This window comes from Onthophagus taurus, chromosome 6 (assembly GCF_036711975.1).
Source record: "Onthophagus taurus isolate NC chromosome 6, IU_Otau_3.0, whole genome shotgun sequence".
Classification (NCBI taxonomy): Eukaryota; Metazoa; Arthropoda; class Insecta; order Coleoptera; family Scarabaeidae; genus Onthophagus; species Onthophagus taurus.
This window is the reverse complement of record NC_091971.1, coordinates 19,278,459-19,295,975: the sequence shown is the minus strand read 5'-3', so window position 1 is coordinate 19,295,975 and position 17,517 is coordinate 19,278,459. Positions and strand designations below refer to the sequence as shown.

Sequence of the window (17,517 nt, the reverse complement as noted above, 5' to 3'; positions counted from 1 at the left end):
GTTATATATTAATTTATACAGCTGGTATCCGATGACACCAACATGCACAAAATTTTAGTGCATGGTGCTGAAATTATTTTGCATGCATTGTTGCCGATCGGGCAAGTATCAGAGGAGGCTGCTGAAGATAGAAATACACACTTTCATACATAAAGACAGGGATTCGCAAGAAAATTTTCCCGAGAGGTGTGTAATAGAGATGTTATACATAAATTACTGTTGACCTCTGACCCTCCGTTTACAAGTATACGTCCATTGCAAAGAAAATCAACAAAACCGTTCTCCAAAGAAACCATCCATCTTCTTCTTCCATCAAAAGTTGCAATACCTTTTACTCAAGAAAGTCAAAAAAGTGTCCATGGAGACGAAAAACTAAATGAGGAGAGTTCGTGTAACGAGTCAGAATAATTTTTTAGGGTGGCGTCATATAATTTAATTTCTGAAGAAGTTTTAAACCAACGTGCTGTAGTAAATGTCGAATTTAAAGAAGATATTCTTGCTGATGAAATGACTGAATATCCACAATCAGAACCGAATCCGATTCTTCCTCAAATATATCAACGAAAATTCGAATATCGATAAAATTAACGATAATCAGGCTGATTAAACTTCGAATCAGCCAATGCCTTTACAAAATTTGACCAACTTTGAAAGTCACTTATACTGGCGTGCAGCTATTTGTACTAACAGAAAACATAAAGAAAAGTTACCGTCAGCTATTTTTTCAGTAGCATATAGGAAATATTTAAAAAATAAATAAAACAAAAAAAGAGAACAGAAAAATGGAAAAAAGGGGTGAGAAAAAAAAGAATCTATTAAAGAAAAAGAAAATGGTATGTGGTATGAAGAAAAGGAAGGAATTAACAAAAAATCCAGAAAAGCCATAAAATACTCTGAATGTGATGAAGAGATTATTAGCGATGATTATAACACCTCTCAAAAACGACCAGCAAGCGCTTCCTCATATACAAGTTTGTCGATGACATTTGCTGACAATGATTCGGTTGTTATATCCAAAACAAAACAGAAAAGGAATATTAACACAAATTTGGAAAACTTTATTGTACGGACGCATATTGATAAAAAACAAGAAATAGATAAACAAATTGCAAGAGCTATATTTGCAACACACAGCAGCTTTAGATGTATGGACTACCCGCAAGTGAAGAAGGCAATTGAATTGTTAAGACCTAGTTATAATCCCCCTTCTGGAAAAACAATTTCTACGATACTTTTGGAATAAATTTATGAAGAAGAGAAAACTAAATGTTGTGGAAGTCTTTTTGGGTGTGGAGTAGACATATCTATTGATAGTTGGTCTTTTTCATATGAATATCTTTTTTATATGAAACTATAGATACAGCCGGATCCCATACAAGTGACTATTTAATTGATATTGCAATATAATTTCCTCGTGTAAATCAAAATACAACTAACGTGACTTGTAACAGATAATGCTGCTAATATGACACTAATCAGAAGAACCATACCAGAGAAATTGAACCCAGCGTTTCAGTGACTTATGGGTGTTTAGCTCACCTTCTAAACATACTTTGCGAAGATTTAGAAGTAAAGAGCACGTTACACAAATTATAGAATATTTTAGAAATAACCAATTAGCTAGGGCCAAATACAGATAACTTGATGGAAAGAATTAGCGCTGTCAAGTGATGTGAGGTGCAATAGTATGGCAGATTGTTTGGAGGTATATGTAAGCCAATGGGAGAAGCTATTAAAAGTGTGTGGCGAGAATAAGAAGGAAATAGACTCGACAATATATAAAAAAGCTTCAAATAATAATAATAAACGAATATCTTAAAACCTATAACTGCAGCACTTGACAAATTACAAAAAAAGAATGCTTTCCTCTCTGACGCAGTGGAAGTTTGGAAAGAATTAAATATATTACTTGAAGAAAAATTATCAGCAGTACAAATGAAAGTTTTTGATAAACGGTATAAGCAGGCACTTACGTCTAACCATTACATAGCGTATATTTTATATGCTTACCGGTTTACTGCCACTAACTATAAAACTACAAGCAAAAATTGAACCATTTTCATAAGTAATGTTTTGAGGAAGTCTTAAGTAATGGTGCTTTACAATGGTGGGTGTGTCACAAAAACGCATTGCTGAAGTAGAGAAGGTAGAGAGGTTTGTTCATCAGCTTCTGTTGAGAGAATATTTTCAACATTTGGGCTTGTTCACTCTACTTTTGCAACAACTTAGATGTTGAAAAGGCAAGAAAACTTGTTTTCTTATATAAAAATTATAATGAATGTTAATTTTTGTATTAAATGTTTTGTTAATTTTGTAATAAAGTGCAGTTTTATTTTCAGTTTTGTTTTTAATTTAAATCATTGATTAAAATAAATAAGTCATAAAAGTTTTAAAAAAGACCTGTAAATGTTCTATATTAAACGATTAGAGACGTTTCGGGATCACCTCCCAACTTTGTTACTCTTAATCACAATCATATCTACAAAAAACCACAACAAAAACCATGAAAAACTCAAACTATACATAAAACACAAAAGCAAAACCGGTGTCAAATGCATGTCAAATGTTAAAAGATTTACCTCAAATCCTGATATGATGTTTTAAAAAACTTTTTCAAATTACTATACATACGTATGTGTGTCCAAAATGTGCGTGTATCTTGAAATAACAATGTATGAAATTTTAAGGTTAGTTTTCGTTGCTCTCCAAAATTGGAAATGGTTCTTACTTTCAACACCCAATCTTCTTTATCTCTCACTTTATATATTTAATTTATCTAAGCTATTCGCGTAATGCGCTCAATCTTCCCAAAATCAGTTTTGAAATAGACTGCATGATTGATATTTTTTGTTATACAAATTGTTTCTAATTTTTTTCTTGTTATAGTATTATTATTTGTAATGAGTATTTTAGGATTTTCAAAGTCAAACTTATGGTTTAATAATACAGCATGACACAATGCTGTTTTATTATTTATTTTAATCTATTTTGAATCGTATTGATGTTGTTGAATTCGTTTTTTTAGGTGTTGTTTTGATTCCCCAATATACACTTTATCACAATTGGTACAATTTAACTTGTAAACGGTATCGATTTTATCTATCGTTTTAATTACGTCCTTCATATTTGAAATCAATGTGCTAATTTTATTGTCATTGTATTTTGCAAATCTCTGAATACTGAAGTTATTTTATTCGTTAATGACGGTATGTATTTAATCTTACAAAACTTGTTCAAATTTGTTACTTTACTTGTCTCATCATTTATATTTCTATTATCTTGTTCAATCTCATTATTCTGATTATGTTTATCGAAATATTGTGTAATTAATATAGATTGGCCTTCTATTTTTTCTGTTGTTTACTTCTCAAAAAATATTATCTATTACATTGTTGTATGGGTCTCGATATGTTGGTAGTTGTATTATCTTGTTTATCATTATCTAGAGAATTTATAATTCTATACCAAGCATTATTAAAAAAGTACTCATTTGAAAACCCCAAAATACTCACTACAAATAATAATACCATAACAAGAAAAAATTTAGAATCAATTTATATAACAAAAAATATCAATCATCAATTTCAAAACTGATGTTTGGAAGATTGGAGCGCATTACGGGAATATCTTAATGAAAACTAACCTTGAAATTTCATACATTGTTATTTCAAGATAGTCGCACATTTTGGACGCACGTACATATGTGTGTCCATGTATGTATAGTAATTTGAAAAAGATTTTTAAAACATCATATCAGGATTTGAGATAAATCTTTTAACATTCGACATCGGTTATTCTTTTGTGTTTTATGTATAGTTTGTGTTTTTCATGATTTTTGTTGTGGTTTTTTGTAGATATGATTGTGATTAAGAGTAACAAAGTTGTTGACTGAAGATGAGAGGTAATCCTGAAACGTCTCTAACCGTTTAATATAGAACATTTACAAAGGAAAAAGTGGTCTTTTTTAAACCTTTTATGTAACAACACCTCTAGTTTAATTTATCGTTTTATAAATAAGTAATTTGATTTCAATCATGATTTAAATCAGTCGAACCCTGATTGTTATCAATCAATTTACTGAAAAATTATAATTTTTTTCTTGACGAATTTACGCGAATTTAAATACAAATAATAAAAAATAAATATGGAGGACTTATACTGGTCGACACTATGCAGAAAATGGTCGACTACTGGCACATTAGGTCTTTTTGAACCTATTTTAGGATAATTTTATTTTGTTCTAGCATGAATCAATTGTAGATTTCCAAAAAGAAATGTTTTACCTATCTTAATTTAAAAAGATCAATTTATTATGCCTTTAGTTCTATTTTTTATTGGCTTTTGAATTTGAAATATTTCTTAAGTGGCCGACCACTTAAAAATGTATTAAAAAAAAATTTAATCTTACATTTTATCAAGGACTGTAACAACATCCCCAACTCGGAAGGGTAATAAATGAGGCCCATCAGACGAAGAAACTTTAGCTTGAACTTGTTCTGGTCGACAATCAACTAATTTAGTAGCAACATCCGCAAATCTAGGTCTAGTAGAAGCATCATGTCTCCAACAATCCAACATCAATTGGTAATGATCCAATGGACAACAATCAGGTTGTTCTAACCTTTGATAATTTGGTTCATCAATCGCTTCTAAAATTTGTTGCCCAGTTAAAGCGGCCCAAGGTTGAAAACCATACGAAAACATTTCCCACAGCGTCACAGCAAACGCCCAAACGTCACTCGCTGATGTAAATCTTAAATAACTAATACATTCGGGGGCGCACCACGCGATCGGCAGTTTGAGATTAACATTAAAATTGGTTTGATAGTAATCTTTTCCTTGCCCCAAAGCTCTGCTCAAACCAAAATCGGAAATTTTAACTTTATTTTTCGAAAAGACTAAAATATTTCGTGCCGCTAAATCTCGGTGTATTAATCGTTTCGCTTCTAAATACTGCATCCCGTGGCATATTTGCACGGCAAAATCACATAGTGTAAGTACAGGAAAACTCGACCGTAAACTGGGTTCTTTTAAGCATTCTAATAAAGAACGTAAAGGTGCCAACTCGGTGACTAACATTAGGCTTACTGTGTCTAAAACGACTCCATACAAACGTACGATATGTTCGTGATCAATCGAATGCATTATAGCCGCTTCTTTTAAAAATTCTATTGTATTCGTTTGCATTCGATCTCTTGCTAAACATTTAATTGCAACCTAAAATAAACGTAAAATAATGCAATTGTTATGAAAATCAAAACTATTTTGGATATTTAGAAATCAATATTGGCACAATTCCGATTTATTTTATTACCTGAATTCGTTCCCCTTCATTACACCAAACACCTTGTTGCACAACCCCAAATTCACCCATTCCCAATTCCTTATTAACTGTAATATTAGCGGCGGGAATAATATGTTTACTGGGAACCCTTGGGGCCTTAGAAACAGGAACATTGTCGCTATTTAACGGGTGTGTAAATTCGTGCGTTGTTGTATCATGATTTCGTGCGGTCTTAATAAGTTTTTTAATTTTCGATAAATAATTATTGGGAAAATGTTTGTCGTAAAATTTCTTTAGTCGCCGCATCTCCGGTTTAGACATCCCGAGTTCGATCAAATCAGTTTCGGTGGTGAATTTTAATTGGGATGGGTGCGTAATCTTTAAATCATTCCTGAAAAGAATTAACAAAAATAAGAATGGGGTGAAAATGGCGCGATAGAAACAATTTTGAGACCTACCTAAAACTATTAAAGTACTGTTGCAATTCGGCTTCGACTAAAAACTCGTAAAGCCCGGGCCCCTTTTTAATAGGGGCGCTAATGCCCTCTATAAAAGAAACAGAAACGAAAAAAACTGGTAACTAAGTGACAAAAATAATCGAGGTTAAGAAAAATTTATTTCTACTGGTTTCGGTTTCTTAAAAAAACTATCATCAGGAATTTATATTATTGGTGATTACAAAAATTACAATTTAAGAAAGCTTAATACATGCACTATACTCTATTTTTTAATTCGGAAGAGTGTTTTCAAATTGAACCGCCAAAAAATTTTAAGCAAAAATTACACAAGAAAATTCTAGATGTTGCCTGTTGACATTCGGGTTTAGCCACACGTATCTCAAAACGGCTAAACCCGAATGATTCTAGTTCTAGGTCTTGTGTTAGTTCTAGTGATAGTGTAAAACTAGAACTAACACTAGACCTAGAACTAGAAAGTTTCGGGTTTAGCCACACGCCTCTTAAGACGGCTAAATCAGAATGATTCTAGTTCTAGGTCTAGTGTTAGTGCTAGTGTAAAATTAGAACCAACACTAGACCGAGGATTAGAAACATTCGGGTTTAGCCGCACGTCTCTCAAGACGGCTAAACCCGAATGATTCTAGTTCTAGGTCTTGTGTCAGTTCTAGTTTTAGTTCAATATAAATATACAACATAGTAATATCTTATGCTAACCAGCGATACTTACCACTGCCACTAAAACTAATACTATACCAAGAACTAGAAACATTCGGATTTAACTGCACGTCTCTCAAGCCAGCTAAACCCGAATGATTCTAGTTCTAGGACTTGTGTTGGTTTTAGTAATAGTGCTGGTGTAAAACTAACACTAGACTGAGAACTAGAAACAATCGGGTTTAGCCACACGTCTCTCAAGACGGCTAAACACGAATGATTCTAGTTCTAGGTCTAGTGTTAGTTCTAGTTTTGATTCAATATAATTATACACCATAGTAATATCTTATACTAACTAACTAGCACTATCTACTATTGCCGCTACAATTAACACAAGATCTAGAAATAGAATCATTCGGCTAATCATAGGTGCCAGTTAGTATAAGATATTACTATATTGTATAATTTTATTGAATCAAAACTAGAACTAACACTAGACCTAGAACTAGAAAATTTCGGGTTTAGCTGCACGTCTCTCAAGACGGCTAAACCAGAATGATTCTAGTTCTAGGTCTAGTGTTAGTTCTAGTTTTACACTAGCACTATCACTAGTTCTTGTTTGTGTACAACACTTTTTCCTAAAAATGTTCTTAATCAAACATCTTATATACCATGTACCATCTTAAAATAGAAGGTTTGATGTTCAATTTGAGATATAAATTATTACTTAACTCTTAAAAATAAGCTTGGCGTGATTTTATGAACTTTTTACTTTTTTCAAAATTAACCTAATATCAACATTTCTTCAAATACTTTTTTCTAAAAATGTTTTTTATCAAACACAGTATGTATCATATACCATATTATAATAGAAGCTTTAATCTTCAGTTTGAGATATAAATCGTTTTCTAACTCTTAAAAATAAGCTCGAAGTGATTTTACAAAATTTTTACTTTTTGCACAATTTCAAACTTAACCTAATTTCAACACTTTTTTCTAAAAATTTTCTTAATCAAACATCTTATATACCATGTACCATCTTAAAATAGAAGGTTTGATGTTCAATTTGTCACATAACTCATTATATAACTCTTAAAAATAAATGCAGTGTGATTTTTTGAAGTTTTTAGATCTTTAACTCGCATTAAATTTTCTACAACTCTGGTCACTCATTTATTACTGAATTAGGCATTTCCAAACATTTACGAAATTAAATTCTTTGTGCTAGTGTTAAACTACAACTAACACACACTAGACCTAGAACTAGAAAATATCGAACCAATACTTTCTAGTTCTAGGTGTAGTATTAGTTCTAGTTTTAGTTCAATAAAAATACACAACATAGTAATATCTTATGCTAACTAGCACTACCTACTACTGCCACTAGAACTAACACAAGACCTAGAACTAGAATCATTCGGGTTTAGCCGTCTTGAGAGACGTGCGGCTAAACCCGAATGTTTCTAGTTCTAGGTCTTGTGTTAGTTCTTGTGATAGTGCTAGTATAAAACTAGAACTAACACTAGACCTAGAACTAGAAAATATCGAACCAATACATTCTAGTTCTAGTGTTAGTTCAATAAAAATATGCAACAAAGCGATATTTTATGCTAACTAGCACTACCTACTACTGCCACTAGAACTAACACAAGACCTAGAACTAGAATCATTCGGTTTTAGCCGTCTTGAGACGTGCGGCTAATCCCGAATGTTTCTAGTTCTAGGTCTTGTGTTAGTTCTAGTGATAGTGTAAAACTAGAACTAACACTAGACCTAAAAAGTTTCGGGTTTAGCCGTGCGTCTTCAGACTAATAATTCTTAGTCTTCAGACGCACGTCTAAACCCGAAACTTTCTAGGTCTAGTGTTAGTTCTAGTTTTAGTTCAATAAAAATATATAACATAGTAATATCTTATGCTAACTAGCACTACCTACCACTGCCATTAGCACTAACACTAGACCTAGAACTAGAAAATATCGAACCAATACTTTCTAGTTCTAGTGTTAGTTCTAGTTTTAATTCAATAAATGATATTGATAATTTTTAATGATAACAAAATGATATTTTATGCTAACTAGCACTACCTACCACTGCCACTAGAACTAACACAAGACCTAGAACTAGAATCATTTGGGTTTAGCCGTCTTGAGAGACGTGTGGCTAAACCCGAATTTTTCTAGTTCTAGGTCTTGTCTTAATTTTAGTGATAGTGCTAATGCAAAACTATAACTAACACTACACCTAGAACTAGAAACATTCTGGTTTAGACGCACGTCTCTCAAGACGGCTAAACCCAAATAATTCTAGTTCTAGGTCTTGTGTTAGTTCTAGTGATAATGCTAGTGTAAAACTAGAACTAACACTAGACCTAGAACTAGAAAATAACGAGTTTAGCTAAACCCAATACTTTCTAGTTCTAGTGTTAGTTTAATAAAAATATGCAACATAGTGATAATTTATGCTAACTAGTGCTACAGTTTATTTAAAAACCTCTCTGAATTTTAAAAGTCCCACCAAAAAATAGCTTTGAAAAATTACACAGTGTAAACGCGACTTTTCATTTTACTCTTCCGAATTAAAAAAATAGAGTATAACAAAGATAAATTCATTCAAAAATTTTATCTATCATGATAGATCTACAAATATATCTAAATAGAAAGTTTCATACCCATATCTAATAAGAGGAAAAACGAGGAATAATACACACAGAGAGAGAGACACACAGATCGGGATCTACGACCGTTTTCACGGTCTAAACTAAATACCTGGAAGCACTTCCATTTGTGACTCACTGTCGTATATGTTTATCTGATTACATTAGCGTCTACCGCGGGCCCGATACGATTGCGCTCGATAAACATTTGTGTGTATTTATATTTAGTAACTGTCAAAGCTGTCAAACGACGACGCCATATTTGACAACAAAACTCGCATTCCACAATTCACACCCAATAAAATTCCCTACATTAAATCATTTTTACTGATAAAACCGCCAATATCTAATTAAACAAACAATTGTAAGATTGTTTAAAGAATTTTTTAACGTCAATGATTCATATGTATTACGAATTAATTATTCATAACGTACTTATTTATTTTAACTTAGGGATTTCGTTCTTTACAAAAAACTCACGTTGGTACTAAATAACTAACCTAAAAAAATACCGGAAAAAAGAAATTATTTATAAATTCATCATGGTATTTACTACCGTTGTAAATCTAATTAGAAGTCGAGGTCCAGATGAATTCTGGCGTAAACGCAAAATCTTTAAATTAGCAGCCGTAAAAAATTCTCTCATCAATCATAACCTCTAAATTAATTTCAACTTTTTTTAGCATTTCCAAGGAAGAAAGCGTAATTGTTACAGCATAGCAATTAGATATGTACATCGAGCTTTAGTATACGCAACGAAAGGACGACAATTAAAGAAACAAGACATGGCAAATGTAACATAACCTCCAAATCCATTCAAAATTATATTTTAATTTTTTTGAATGTTATAGCTTTGGGATACTAGAATTGTTGCGGGGTGTGAACAACACGGAATTAGTTATAACAATTTTAGAGAAGGATTAGCAAGAAGTAACATTCTTTTAAATAGAAAAACTTTGGCTGATTTGGCATGTTGGGAACCGTACACTTTTAAAGCATTAACAAATGTAGCCAATGCTAAGTGTAAAGAAGATGAATTGGGAGAAATTAAAGCTTTAAGATTACCTTTAGATGTTATTACAAACAAAAAGGGTAGATAATTATGTAGGTTGTTTGGATAATTTAGTAGATTTAATGAATAAAAGCAAAAACTTTGTAGTAAAAATGTTTATTTCATACAAATGTAACAACTAATTTATAACTAAAAAAAATCATACAACAAATGCTGTTGTCATCCAAATAACTCCCTTAAAGTTATAATTTTGACAAAACCTCAACTTCAAGGGAGAGGCAGAAGGTGTTTTATTATTTGCGCATCAAACAGATCCAATATAATTAAATTGAGGACGCGCAAACATTTAACTAGCACATTAAAAAAGATCAGTTCAAAAAAACACTCCCGTACATTGATTACGATTCAAATTTAGCCAAAATTTCTGATTCCCTATACAAATGATATTCGGTATTCTCATCTATTTCGACTTTGGTACCACCATACTCCGGTAACAAAACGTTGTCTCCAACTTTAACTGTCAAAGGAACGAATTCGCCTTGTTGATTCCGAGAACCTTGTCCCACAGCAACCACGGTAGCCTTCAAGACTTTAGCAGTCGCCTTTTCGGGAATAACAATTCCTCCCTTAGTTTTGGTCATCGCTTCGAATTTTTTCACGAGAACCCTATCCATCATTGGGAAGAATTTTTTCGCCGCAGCACCAGCCTACAAAAAGTTAGGTTAAGATATTTTATTAACAAATTCGGCGAAATAATCAATATAATAAAAATGTTCGTAGAAAACGTAAGAAATGAAATTTACCAGTTCAGCTAACATCTCGGATGTAAAAACCGTAAAAAAACGTGGGTAAAGCGGTGTAAAAACGTGCGAAATGGCAGACGATGATGTCAATAACAATTGTTTTTTTTATCGATTTAACGTAAACCAACTTGATTTTGATTAAACGAAAATTATTCAACTTACCATTTTCTTTTAAATAAAGTTTGAGTTGATTTACAAAAAGAAGATTTAAAGGAGATTAGATGCCGGTTTGACACGATGTGAAAATGCCGCAATGGAGGAACTTTCTAGACCTCGTGCTGATAACACCCAGAATTAATCCATCCTTGTTTCGTAAATACCTAAATACAGTAGCAAGAAAGAGATCGATATAGGTACAGAAGTCGACTATTGCGCAATGATAAAGCAGAAATCTTCGGAGTTTTATACAATTATATTTAATATTATAAAGTTATTTACGAAATTTTGTTTAATGTTGTATTTAATGTTTAAAATGAATTAAACACAATAAATAGCTATTATATATCACTTTTATAGAATAAAATATATCATTTTTAACCGTCATCTGTTGTCGAATTTTCGAAGAATGTTGTGGTAAAGCTGAGATTAATATTAGGCGTTTTAGTAGTTTCAAACACACATGATAGATGGCGATAAAATAATTGTTTACTTTTTTCCGAAAAAATAAATAAGTTATTTTTTTTAAACATTTATTTTGCGGTTATTATAAAGAACAAAAAAAATAACTTTATTTTAAACAACAAAAGATTTTAAACAAGGTGTTTAAAAAAGACGGTTTTATTTAGTGACATTTTTTATTTTAATTGTGACATATTAAACGTCAATCAAACGTCAAATTATTTTATTGTTAATTTTTTTCTTATTGCAAATTATTCTAATAACATTTTATTAATTTTTTAAAATTTATTTTGGAAAAAAATGGGGTGAGTAAAAATAGTCAAAATTCTTTTACAACATTTATTTTATTGATCGATATACACATCTCCATACATATTAAGATCTACAATTATATACAACCATGTACAGATTCCGACCGCAGCGAAAGTGCAGAAGGAACGACTAGAAATTTCTTCACAACATAGCGTCCGTTAAAGGCGCACTGACCCCTTCCCAACATCTTCTTACCACGGCCTCCACATGTTGTCACACCCATCGTTGTTCCTGCTGTAGTCCAATGGCCTCTCGCATTTCGGTTCCACAACCAAATCTGGTCGCATTACCAAATGGTGTTGAGGATGATCCTCAAGCTCAACTTTCTCTTCTTTAACAGTAATTATAGGTGGAACCGTTGTTTCTGGAGGCCGAAGATTAATCCCCAACGCAGTCGCAAGTTGAAGATAATGTGAAGGAAGTACGAATACGAAGTTTCCGTCGTAGTTTTTCACCATTTTTCCTGGGGGAAATTTGGAATCAGCATTGTTATTAACTTCTTCTAGAGAGGAAGAAGAAGAATCTGGAGGTTGAAGTCGTTCTTCGACTGAAGAAGCCGGTGGTGGTAATGAAGGTGTTCTTATGTCAGTATCAACTTCGGATATACAATTATCTAAATGCCTCAGCAACCTTTGGCGAACACCCGCATCCACAACGGTCATCGTGTGAGCATCCGGAGTTTCCAAGTATCTTTGAACTTCTTTCACGCAATCTGCGTAACCGGCTCTGTAACGATGAACTCCTGGTTGATCGAGACTTCGATGTCTTTGGAAGTGGCGAACGGTCAACTCTAGGATGTCCGCTTTTTCAAGTTTTGAGTGTTTGGCGTTGTCTTGTTTTGCAGTATCGAGAATGAGGGCCTTGAGAGCGGCCAAGCTCTGGTTGATGCGCGCGCGCCGTCTCTTCTCCATGAGGGGCTTGTTGGCTCTGCGGGGCTCCGCTGGCGCTCGCTTGCTCTTCGCGGTCATCACTGGCTCATCGCGACGAGGCGCGCCCGGCGACGGCGGCGGCGCGTGTGCGAGTGCCACCGCGTGTGCGAAAGCCGCCGTCGAGAGGAGGGGAAACGCCGACGGCGTCGGCACGCGCCCGTCAAAGACAGCGATACCAGAACGGCGGGGACGCCAAGTTGTTTAAATAGATCTTTTTGTGTCGACGGGTCAAGTCTAGACGAAGAATAATTAGAATCCAAAAAAAAAGTTTTTGAATTTTATTTGGATGGTTTTTATTAAAAAAAAAGTTGGTAATAAAAAATTGATTGACATTTAACTCTTTGACAAAGAAACGTGATCGCAACAATTTAAAAATTGTAACAGAACAATTATATTTTTAACATATTGGTTTAAATGCGTATATGTTCGACCAGAAATCAAATTATATGGTTACAAAATCATGTTGTTAGATGTTACTAAAACGCTATGACTACGCTTATTATGCGAAAATAGGTAGGAAAGAACAGGTAAACATCTTGAAAGGCTCCGACTAACACAGGTTTCTCTCTAAGTACGTTTTAAACAAGATTTTTTCATAATTGGTTAGTTGGAATATGCACCACGACACAAGGATGTTTGTTTCAATAGTTACTTTAAATTACACTCACTTTCACATGAAATACACCACCCATTGAGAATTAGACTGCAACTTTGAAATTTTGGTAAAATAATGCTTTATTATTAACTAAGAAACGATGAAAGTTTAGTTGAAAGAAACAAAACAAAAATTAACATTTTTCAAGAAAAAGCTAGTAGTGGGTTGCATCCCCACGCGCAGCTATGTATGCATTAATTCTTCTATCCATGCTCTTTATTAAGTGGTCGATGTCCTCCTGGGGTATCTCGTTCCATGCAACCTCTAGCTGGTGTCGAAGTTCATCCAGATTCTCAGGAGGCCTGGTACTTGTCTTAGTCGCACACCCATCATATCCAGTGTTGTTAAATACCCGGGTATTCATTTTCAAGGGCAAATTCCGGGGCAAAAGGACGGTAAAATTGCATGAAAGTACTGTCTGAATACCCATTGGGCGTGGGGTAAGACAAGGCGATATAATGTTGAACCCAAATTGTTCATCACAGTCCTGGAGACAGAACAACTGGATTGGACCCAAAAAGGTATAAACATTGATGCGGACGATATAGTTCTTATTTCGGATAGTCTTGGAGAGATGAAACTGATGCTGAACGTATACAGGAGGCGTGTGCAAGAGTCGGGCTAAATATCAACAAAATTTAGGACAAATCTTGTTCGAAGCTCTAACATCAATATTGGTGATAATGAATACTTCTATTTTGAATACTTTCGATGGTATGTCATTAATCCCTGATGCCTTTCTATGTTTTGACGCAGTGATTGCGTTTTGAACTTCACTGATTGATATAGGTTCCATGACACTATCCTTTCTTTGGTGTGACGGACTGCTGTCTATTTCCAAATCAGTTTCTATGCTTAATAGGTTTTGGAAATAATTTTTCCAAATGTCATTCATTTCACTATCACATATTTATTATTTTTCATGTTCCATCTCAGTATAGAGTTGTGTGCGATTTGTGCCTTTGTCTTAACTGTCCAACAAATTTAAACACATTCCTGGTGTTATTAGCTTTAAAATGTACATATATTTCGGGAAAGTTTATGTTTTCACTACCGACCATTCTCGTTTACGTAATACTCTTCGAAAATATTTAACGATTTCTTTAATGCTCGAAAAACAACTTTCAATATTCTGAATTGAGTATAAGTCTAATATTAATGACTAAATTCAGTTTTTGTGCTTCATTAATTCTTGTTGTTTGATTCTTTTCTAGTCATATTGCACTTCCATCAAATCCAAGATCCATGAGATTGTTGATTTCCAATTGAAAATTAAGTAGTTCGTTTAAGATCTTATTATTCTTCTTCTTTTATTCAGGTTGTAACCTGTTTTTTACGCATCATTCATGGTGCTTCATTAGAGCTGGAAATCCAACTTCCTAGTCTCCCGCGATCTCTTTCTAGCTAATCTTTGGTCTCTTGCTGTCTTAATCAGCCAGGTTTCTTCCATTCTTTGGAAGTATTCATTAAATTTTTTTATTTTTCCCCTAGCAAATCTCATGACATCTCTGGATCCACAAAATTCTCTTACAATTTTGTTCCTAACTCTATCTCTTTTTGTCTTTTCCACTATTATTCTTAAAGTACTGATTTCAGTTGGTTCGCATCGCAGCCATATATCTTGGCCATGAGGTTCGTGTATCGAGAGATAATAATCAAACAAGCGAACTAAACAGAAGGATGATACATCTTCATAAGCGATATTCCTGTATATTTGAAAAGAAAGGCTTTCAAGCAATGCGTGCGTCATCTTCATACTTTACTAGTAAGGCCATCATTCGTTGTCGTAATCTAACTGGGAAACTGGAAAGATATTAAATAGATAATGACCAGAAAAAGTATTAGATTTTTATTGTAATTTTTATTATATAACAACTGGTCGATATGGATCAAGCCTCCTCCTGTAATTATGAAAAAACTAGTCTCACACAGAGTATAGTGTGAAATAAATCTATCAAATAAGGTGTAACTTTACTCTGAACAAGGTTAATAGGAATTAGGGAGGTAATCTTCTAGACTTTTTGGGTCGCATTCTTATACCAATATAGCGCCCCTATGATTAGACTCAATAAGGCCTCTATTTCATCCTTCACATTTTTTTTTTAAATTTGATATAAACGACAACTTCATAGAGTCAATATGTAAACTTTCATCATTTTAAATATTACTTAATTAGGATCTCATCACACTGAGTATTACTCAACAGTTAAAGTTGTGTTTGAATATGTTGCAAGAAACAAATTTGTACACATGATTGAATCACAGTCCTTCATTATTAACTGCAAGTTGTTCAACAACTCAACTCTCAACCCAATGTTAAAACCACGCGAACCTCTCTACCTCTAATTAACACTTGAACCGGAACTAACACTAGAATTTGAAACATTCGGGTTTAGTAGTGCATCTTTTAAGGCGGCTAAACGCGAATGTTTATAGGTCTAGTTTTTGTTCAATAAAAATACACAACAATCTAACGATGACTAATAACTAAAACTAGATCTAACCTTAGCACCAGAACTAACACTAGACCTAGAACTAGAATGACTGCTAAACCTGAATGTATCTAGTTGTAGGTTCAGTTTTAGTTCAATTAAGACCGACTGTGAAAGCCTTCGTATTTATATGATCAGTTGATGAATTTTCTATTCCATCAACTGATGTGTGTTCAACATGCTTAATGCCAAAAAAAAATAGATAAAATCAGAAAAAGATGAAATGAAATAACAAGAATACAACATAGGGTATATAAATTAAAGACGAACACATTTTATAAATTACTTAAAAGAGATCTACCTAAAATGTTAACATTGTTTTGTTTGACCTATAGCATATTAAACAGTTTGTTTTGTGATGGCTGTGGGGAGCAAAACAAGAATCAACATGTACTTCAAAGCTTGATGTTTTTGTTCCTACAAAGAACACCACCATCATTACAGAAAATAGGATTGTATTTTCCAGTTAGGAGACATTGTTTCTTACCAGCGGATCGAGTATTTTGCAGTATTGAATAAGAACATAGCAATGTAAAGACGTTAGGATACGATTGGAATTTGTATGATTTCAAAAGTTTAGGAATACAAATTATAAGGCGTATATATTTTAAAAAATCTGAGAATAACCGTCAATGTTTGCAACAAAAATCGTGGCTGTTAAACTTTTTATCAATATCATGTAAAATATCATCGGTGATACTTAAGAGAGATATTGTGCAGTTGTACTTTTGATGAAACCGTGATGGATAATCGGGCAGCACTCTGAAAGTATTGAGATATTCATAGGTTAGATGTCAAAAATACTCAAAAACCTTTGACAACACCAGCAATAAGCTGATCTTTGCATCACCGAGTGCTTATGGAACTCTTGATTATTGGACGATTGGAAGTTTGATTAAGACAGTCTACACGTCGGGAAGCGGAGAATTCTCCAAATGATATTGATACTCAAAAGTATATCTCTGAGCTCACTATACAGAAGCTTGAGTTCATTACCCAAAAATAAGTGATTACATAATGTAAGTCTTTCTTTCAGGGTGAATGGTTTGCAACTTTTGCAAGGACTTGCAATACGAAAAGCTGCAAAAGAGAAGTTATTTGAAAATTCAACGAAAATTAATTTATATCTCGTTTAAAGTTTTCCAGTCTAAAGCGCTCAAAGTCACTGCAAGCAATGTTATTCAGGTTGATGAATTTTTGATTTAAACGGCAAAGAGACGGAAAGCATATAATGATGAGAAATATATGTACTTCAGTAACAAATAAATTCATAACATGATTATCTGTATTAGTTACAATAAAGTATAGCATTAAGTAGAGCATAGTATCCAGCTAACCGAGTTATGGCTAGAGATAATATGGTGGCAAGATGGGGATAAAAGGTTCATTATACATAGATACCGTTCAAGTCGATTCGTGATGTTGAAATCCTCAAGAGATACAATGAATTTAAAATGTGGAACCTCGTGGTACTCAGTAACGCAACATACTTTAACCCTTCGCTTAACTTAAGTTTATTAATAACCCACCTTTATAATTGAATTATTCCAGAATTTGGAATAATATTTGTTAATTAATGAGAACCATGTCGTAAAAGAGACATTGATAATCAGAGATTGATAATAAGGCTTTTTAAGAGACCTCAAG

The 17,517-nt window shown here is 33.3% G+C and overlaps 4 protein-coding genes and 1 long non-coding RNA gene across 11 annotated transcripts in view; 2 read left to right on the top strand and 3 right to left on the bottom strand.

Annotated features, from left to right (window-relative positions):
• Positions 1 to 9,328, bottom strand: part of LOC111417197 (activated Cdc42 kinase-like) — a 29,740-nt gene extending 20,412 nt beyond the window's left edge. For 2 of the 6 annotated variants that reach the window (XM_023049412.2, XM_023049417.2), the window contains exons 1-4: positions 9,162 to 9,321; positions 5,743 to 5,830; positions 5,315 to 5,675; positions 4,409 to 5,217 (exon numbers count right to left, since the gene is read on the bottom strand). In XM_023049412.2, the coding sequence (XP_022905180.1) occupies positions 4,409 to 5,217; positions 5,315 to 5,675; positions 5,743 to 5,830; positions 9,162 to 9,177 (1,274 nt within the window). In that variant the 5' untranslated portion in view covers positions 9,178 to 9,321. Of the gene's footprint in view, positions 1 to 4,408; positions 5,218 to 5,314; positions 5,676 to 5,742; positions 5,831 to 9,064 lie in introns of all 6 variants that reach the window. The other 4 variants (XM_023049414.2, XM_023049413.2, XM_023049415.2 and 1 more) reach the window with 4 other exon arrangements.
• Positions 9,329 to 9,506: 178 nt separating this feature from the next.
• On the top strand, positions 9,507 to 10,214 carry LOC111417200 (mitochondrial ribosomal protein L20). Its single transcript, XM_023049420.2, has 3 exons — positions 9,507 to 9,678; positions 9,733 to 9,843; positions 9,901 to 10,214. Exons 1-3 carry the CDS (start codon positions 9,592 to 9,594, stop codon positions 10,147 to 10,149), a joined length of 447 nt encoding a protein of 148 aa, XP_022905188.1. The 5' UTR covers positions 9,507 to 9,591; the 3' UTR covers positions 10,150 to 10,214.
• Positions 10,202 to 11,190, bottom strand: LOC111417201 (10 kDa heat shock protein, mitochondrial). Of its 2 annotated transcripts, none has more exons than XM_023049422.2 (2): positions 11,027 to 11,190; positions 10,202 to 10,768 (listed from the first exon to the last, which is right to left on the bottom strand). In XM_023049422.2, exons 1-2 carry the CDS (start codon positions 11,027 to 11,029, stop codon positions 10,460 to 10,462), a joined length of 312 nt encoding a protein of 103 aa, XP_022905190.1. In that variant the 5' UTR covers positions 11,030 to 11,190; the 3' UTR covers positions 10,202 to 10,459. The 2 variants fall into 2 exon arrangements, with proteins under 2 accessions (XP_022905190.1, XP_022905189.1); XM_023049421.2 differs by lacking the exon at positions 11,027 to 11,190 and adding an exon at positions 10,865 to 10,972.
• A 498-nt stretch (positions 11,191 to 11,688) lies between these two features.
• Positions 11,689 to 17,150, top strand: LOC111417203 (uncharacterized). The gene is made up of 3 exons (XR_002706666.2): positions 11,689 to 11,787; positions 16,206 to 16,824; positions 16,907 to 17,150. It is a non-coding gene; the product is annotated as an uncharacterized lncRNA (long non-coding RNA).
• LOC111417202 (transcription factor HES-2-like) lies at positions 11,808 to 12,804 on the bottom strand. Its single transcript, XM_023049423.2, has one exon. It carries the CDS (start codon positions 12,760 to 12,762, stop codon positions 11,986 to 11,988), a length of 777 nt encoding a protein of 258 aa, XP_022905191.1. The 5' UTR covers positions 12,763 to 12,804; the 3' UTR covers positions 11,808 to 11,985.
• Positions 17,151 to 17,517: the final 367 nt, after the last annotated feature.

Bases quoted from the DNA above. Each gene is read 5' to 3' on its own strand.
- LOC111417200 (XM_023049420.2), top strand. From the start codon at position 9,592: ATGGTATTTACTACCGTTGTAAATCTAATTAGAAGTCGAGGTCCAGAT. The intron at 9,679-9,732 runs GTAAAAAATTCT...AACTTTTTTTAG, and splicing joins AAATCTTTAAATTAGCAGCC to CATTTCCAAGGAAGAAAGCG. The intron at 9,844-9,900 runs GTAACATAACCT...TGAATGTTATAG, and splicing joins AGAAACAAGACATGGCAAAT to CTTTGGGATACTAGAATTGT.
- LOC111417202 (XM_023049423.2), bottom strand. From the start codon at position 12,762: ATGACCGCGAAGAGCAAGCGAGCGCCAGCGGAGCCCCGCAGAGCCAAC.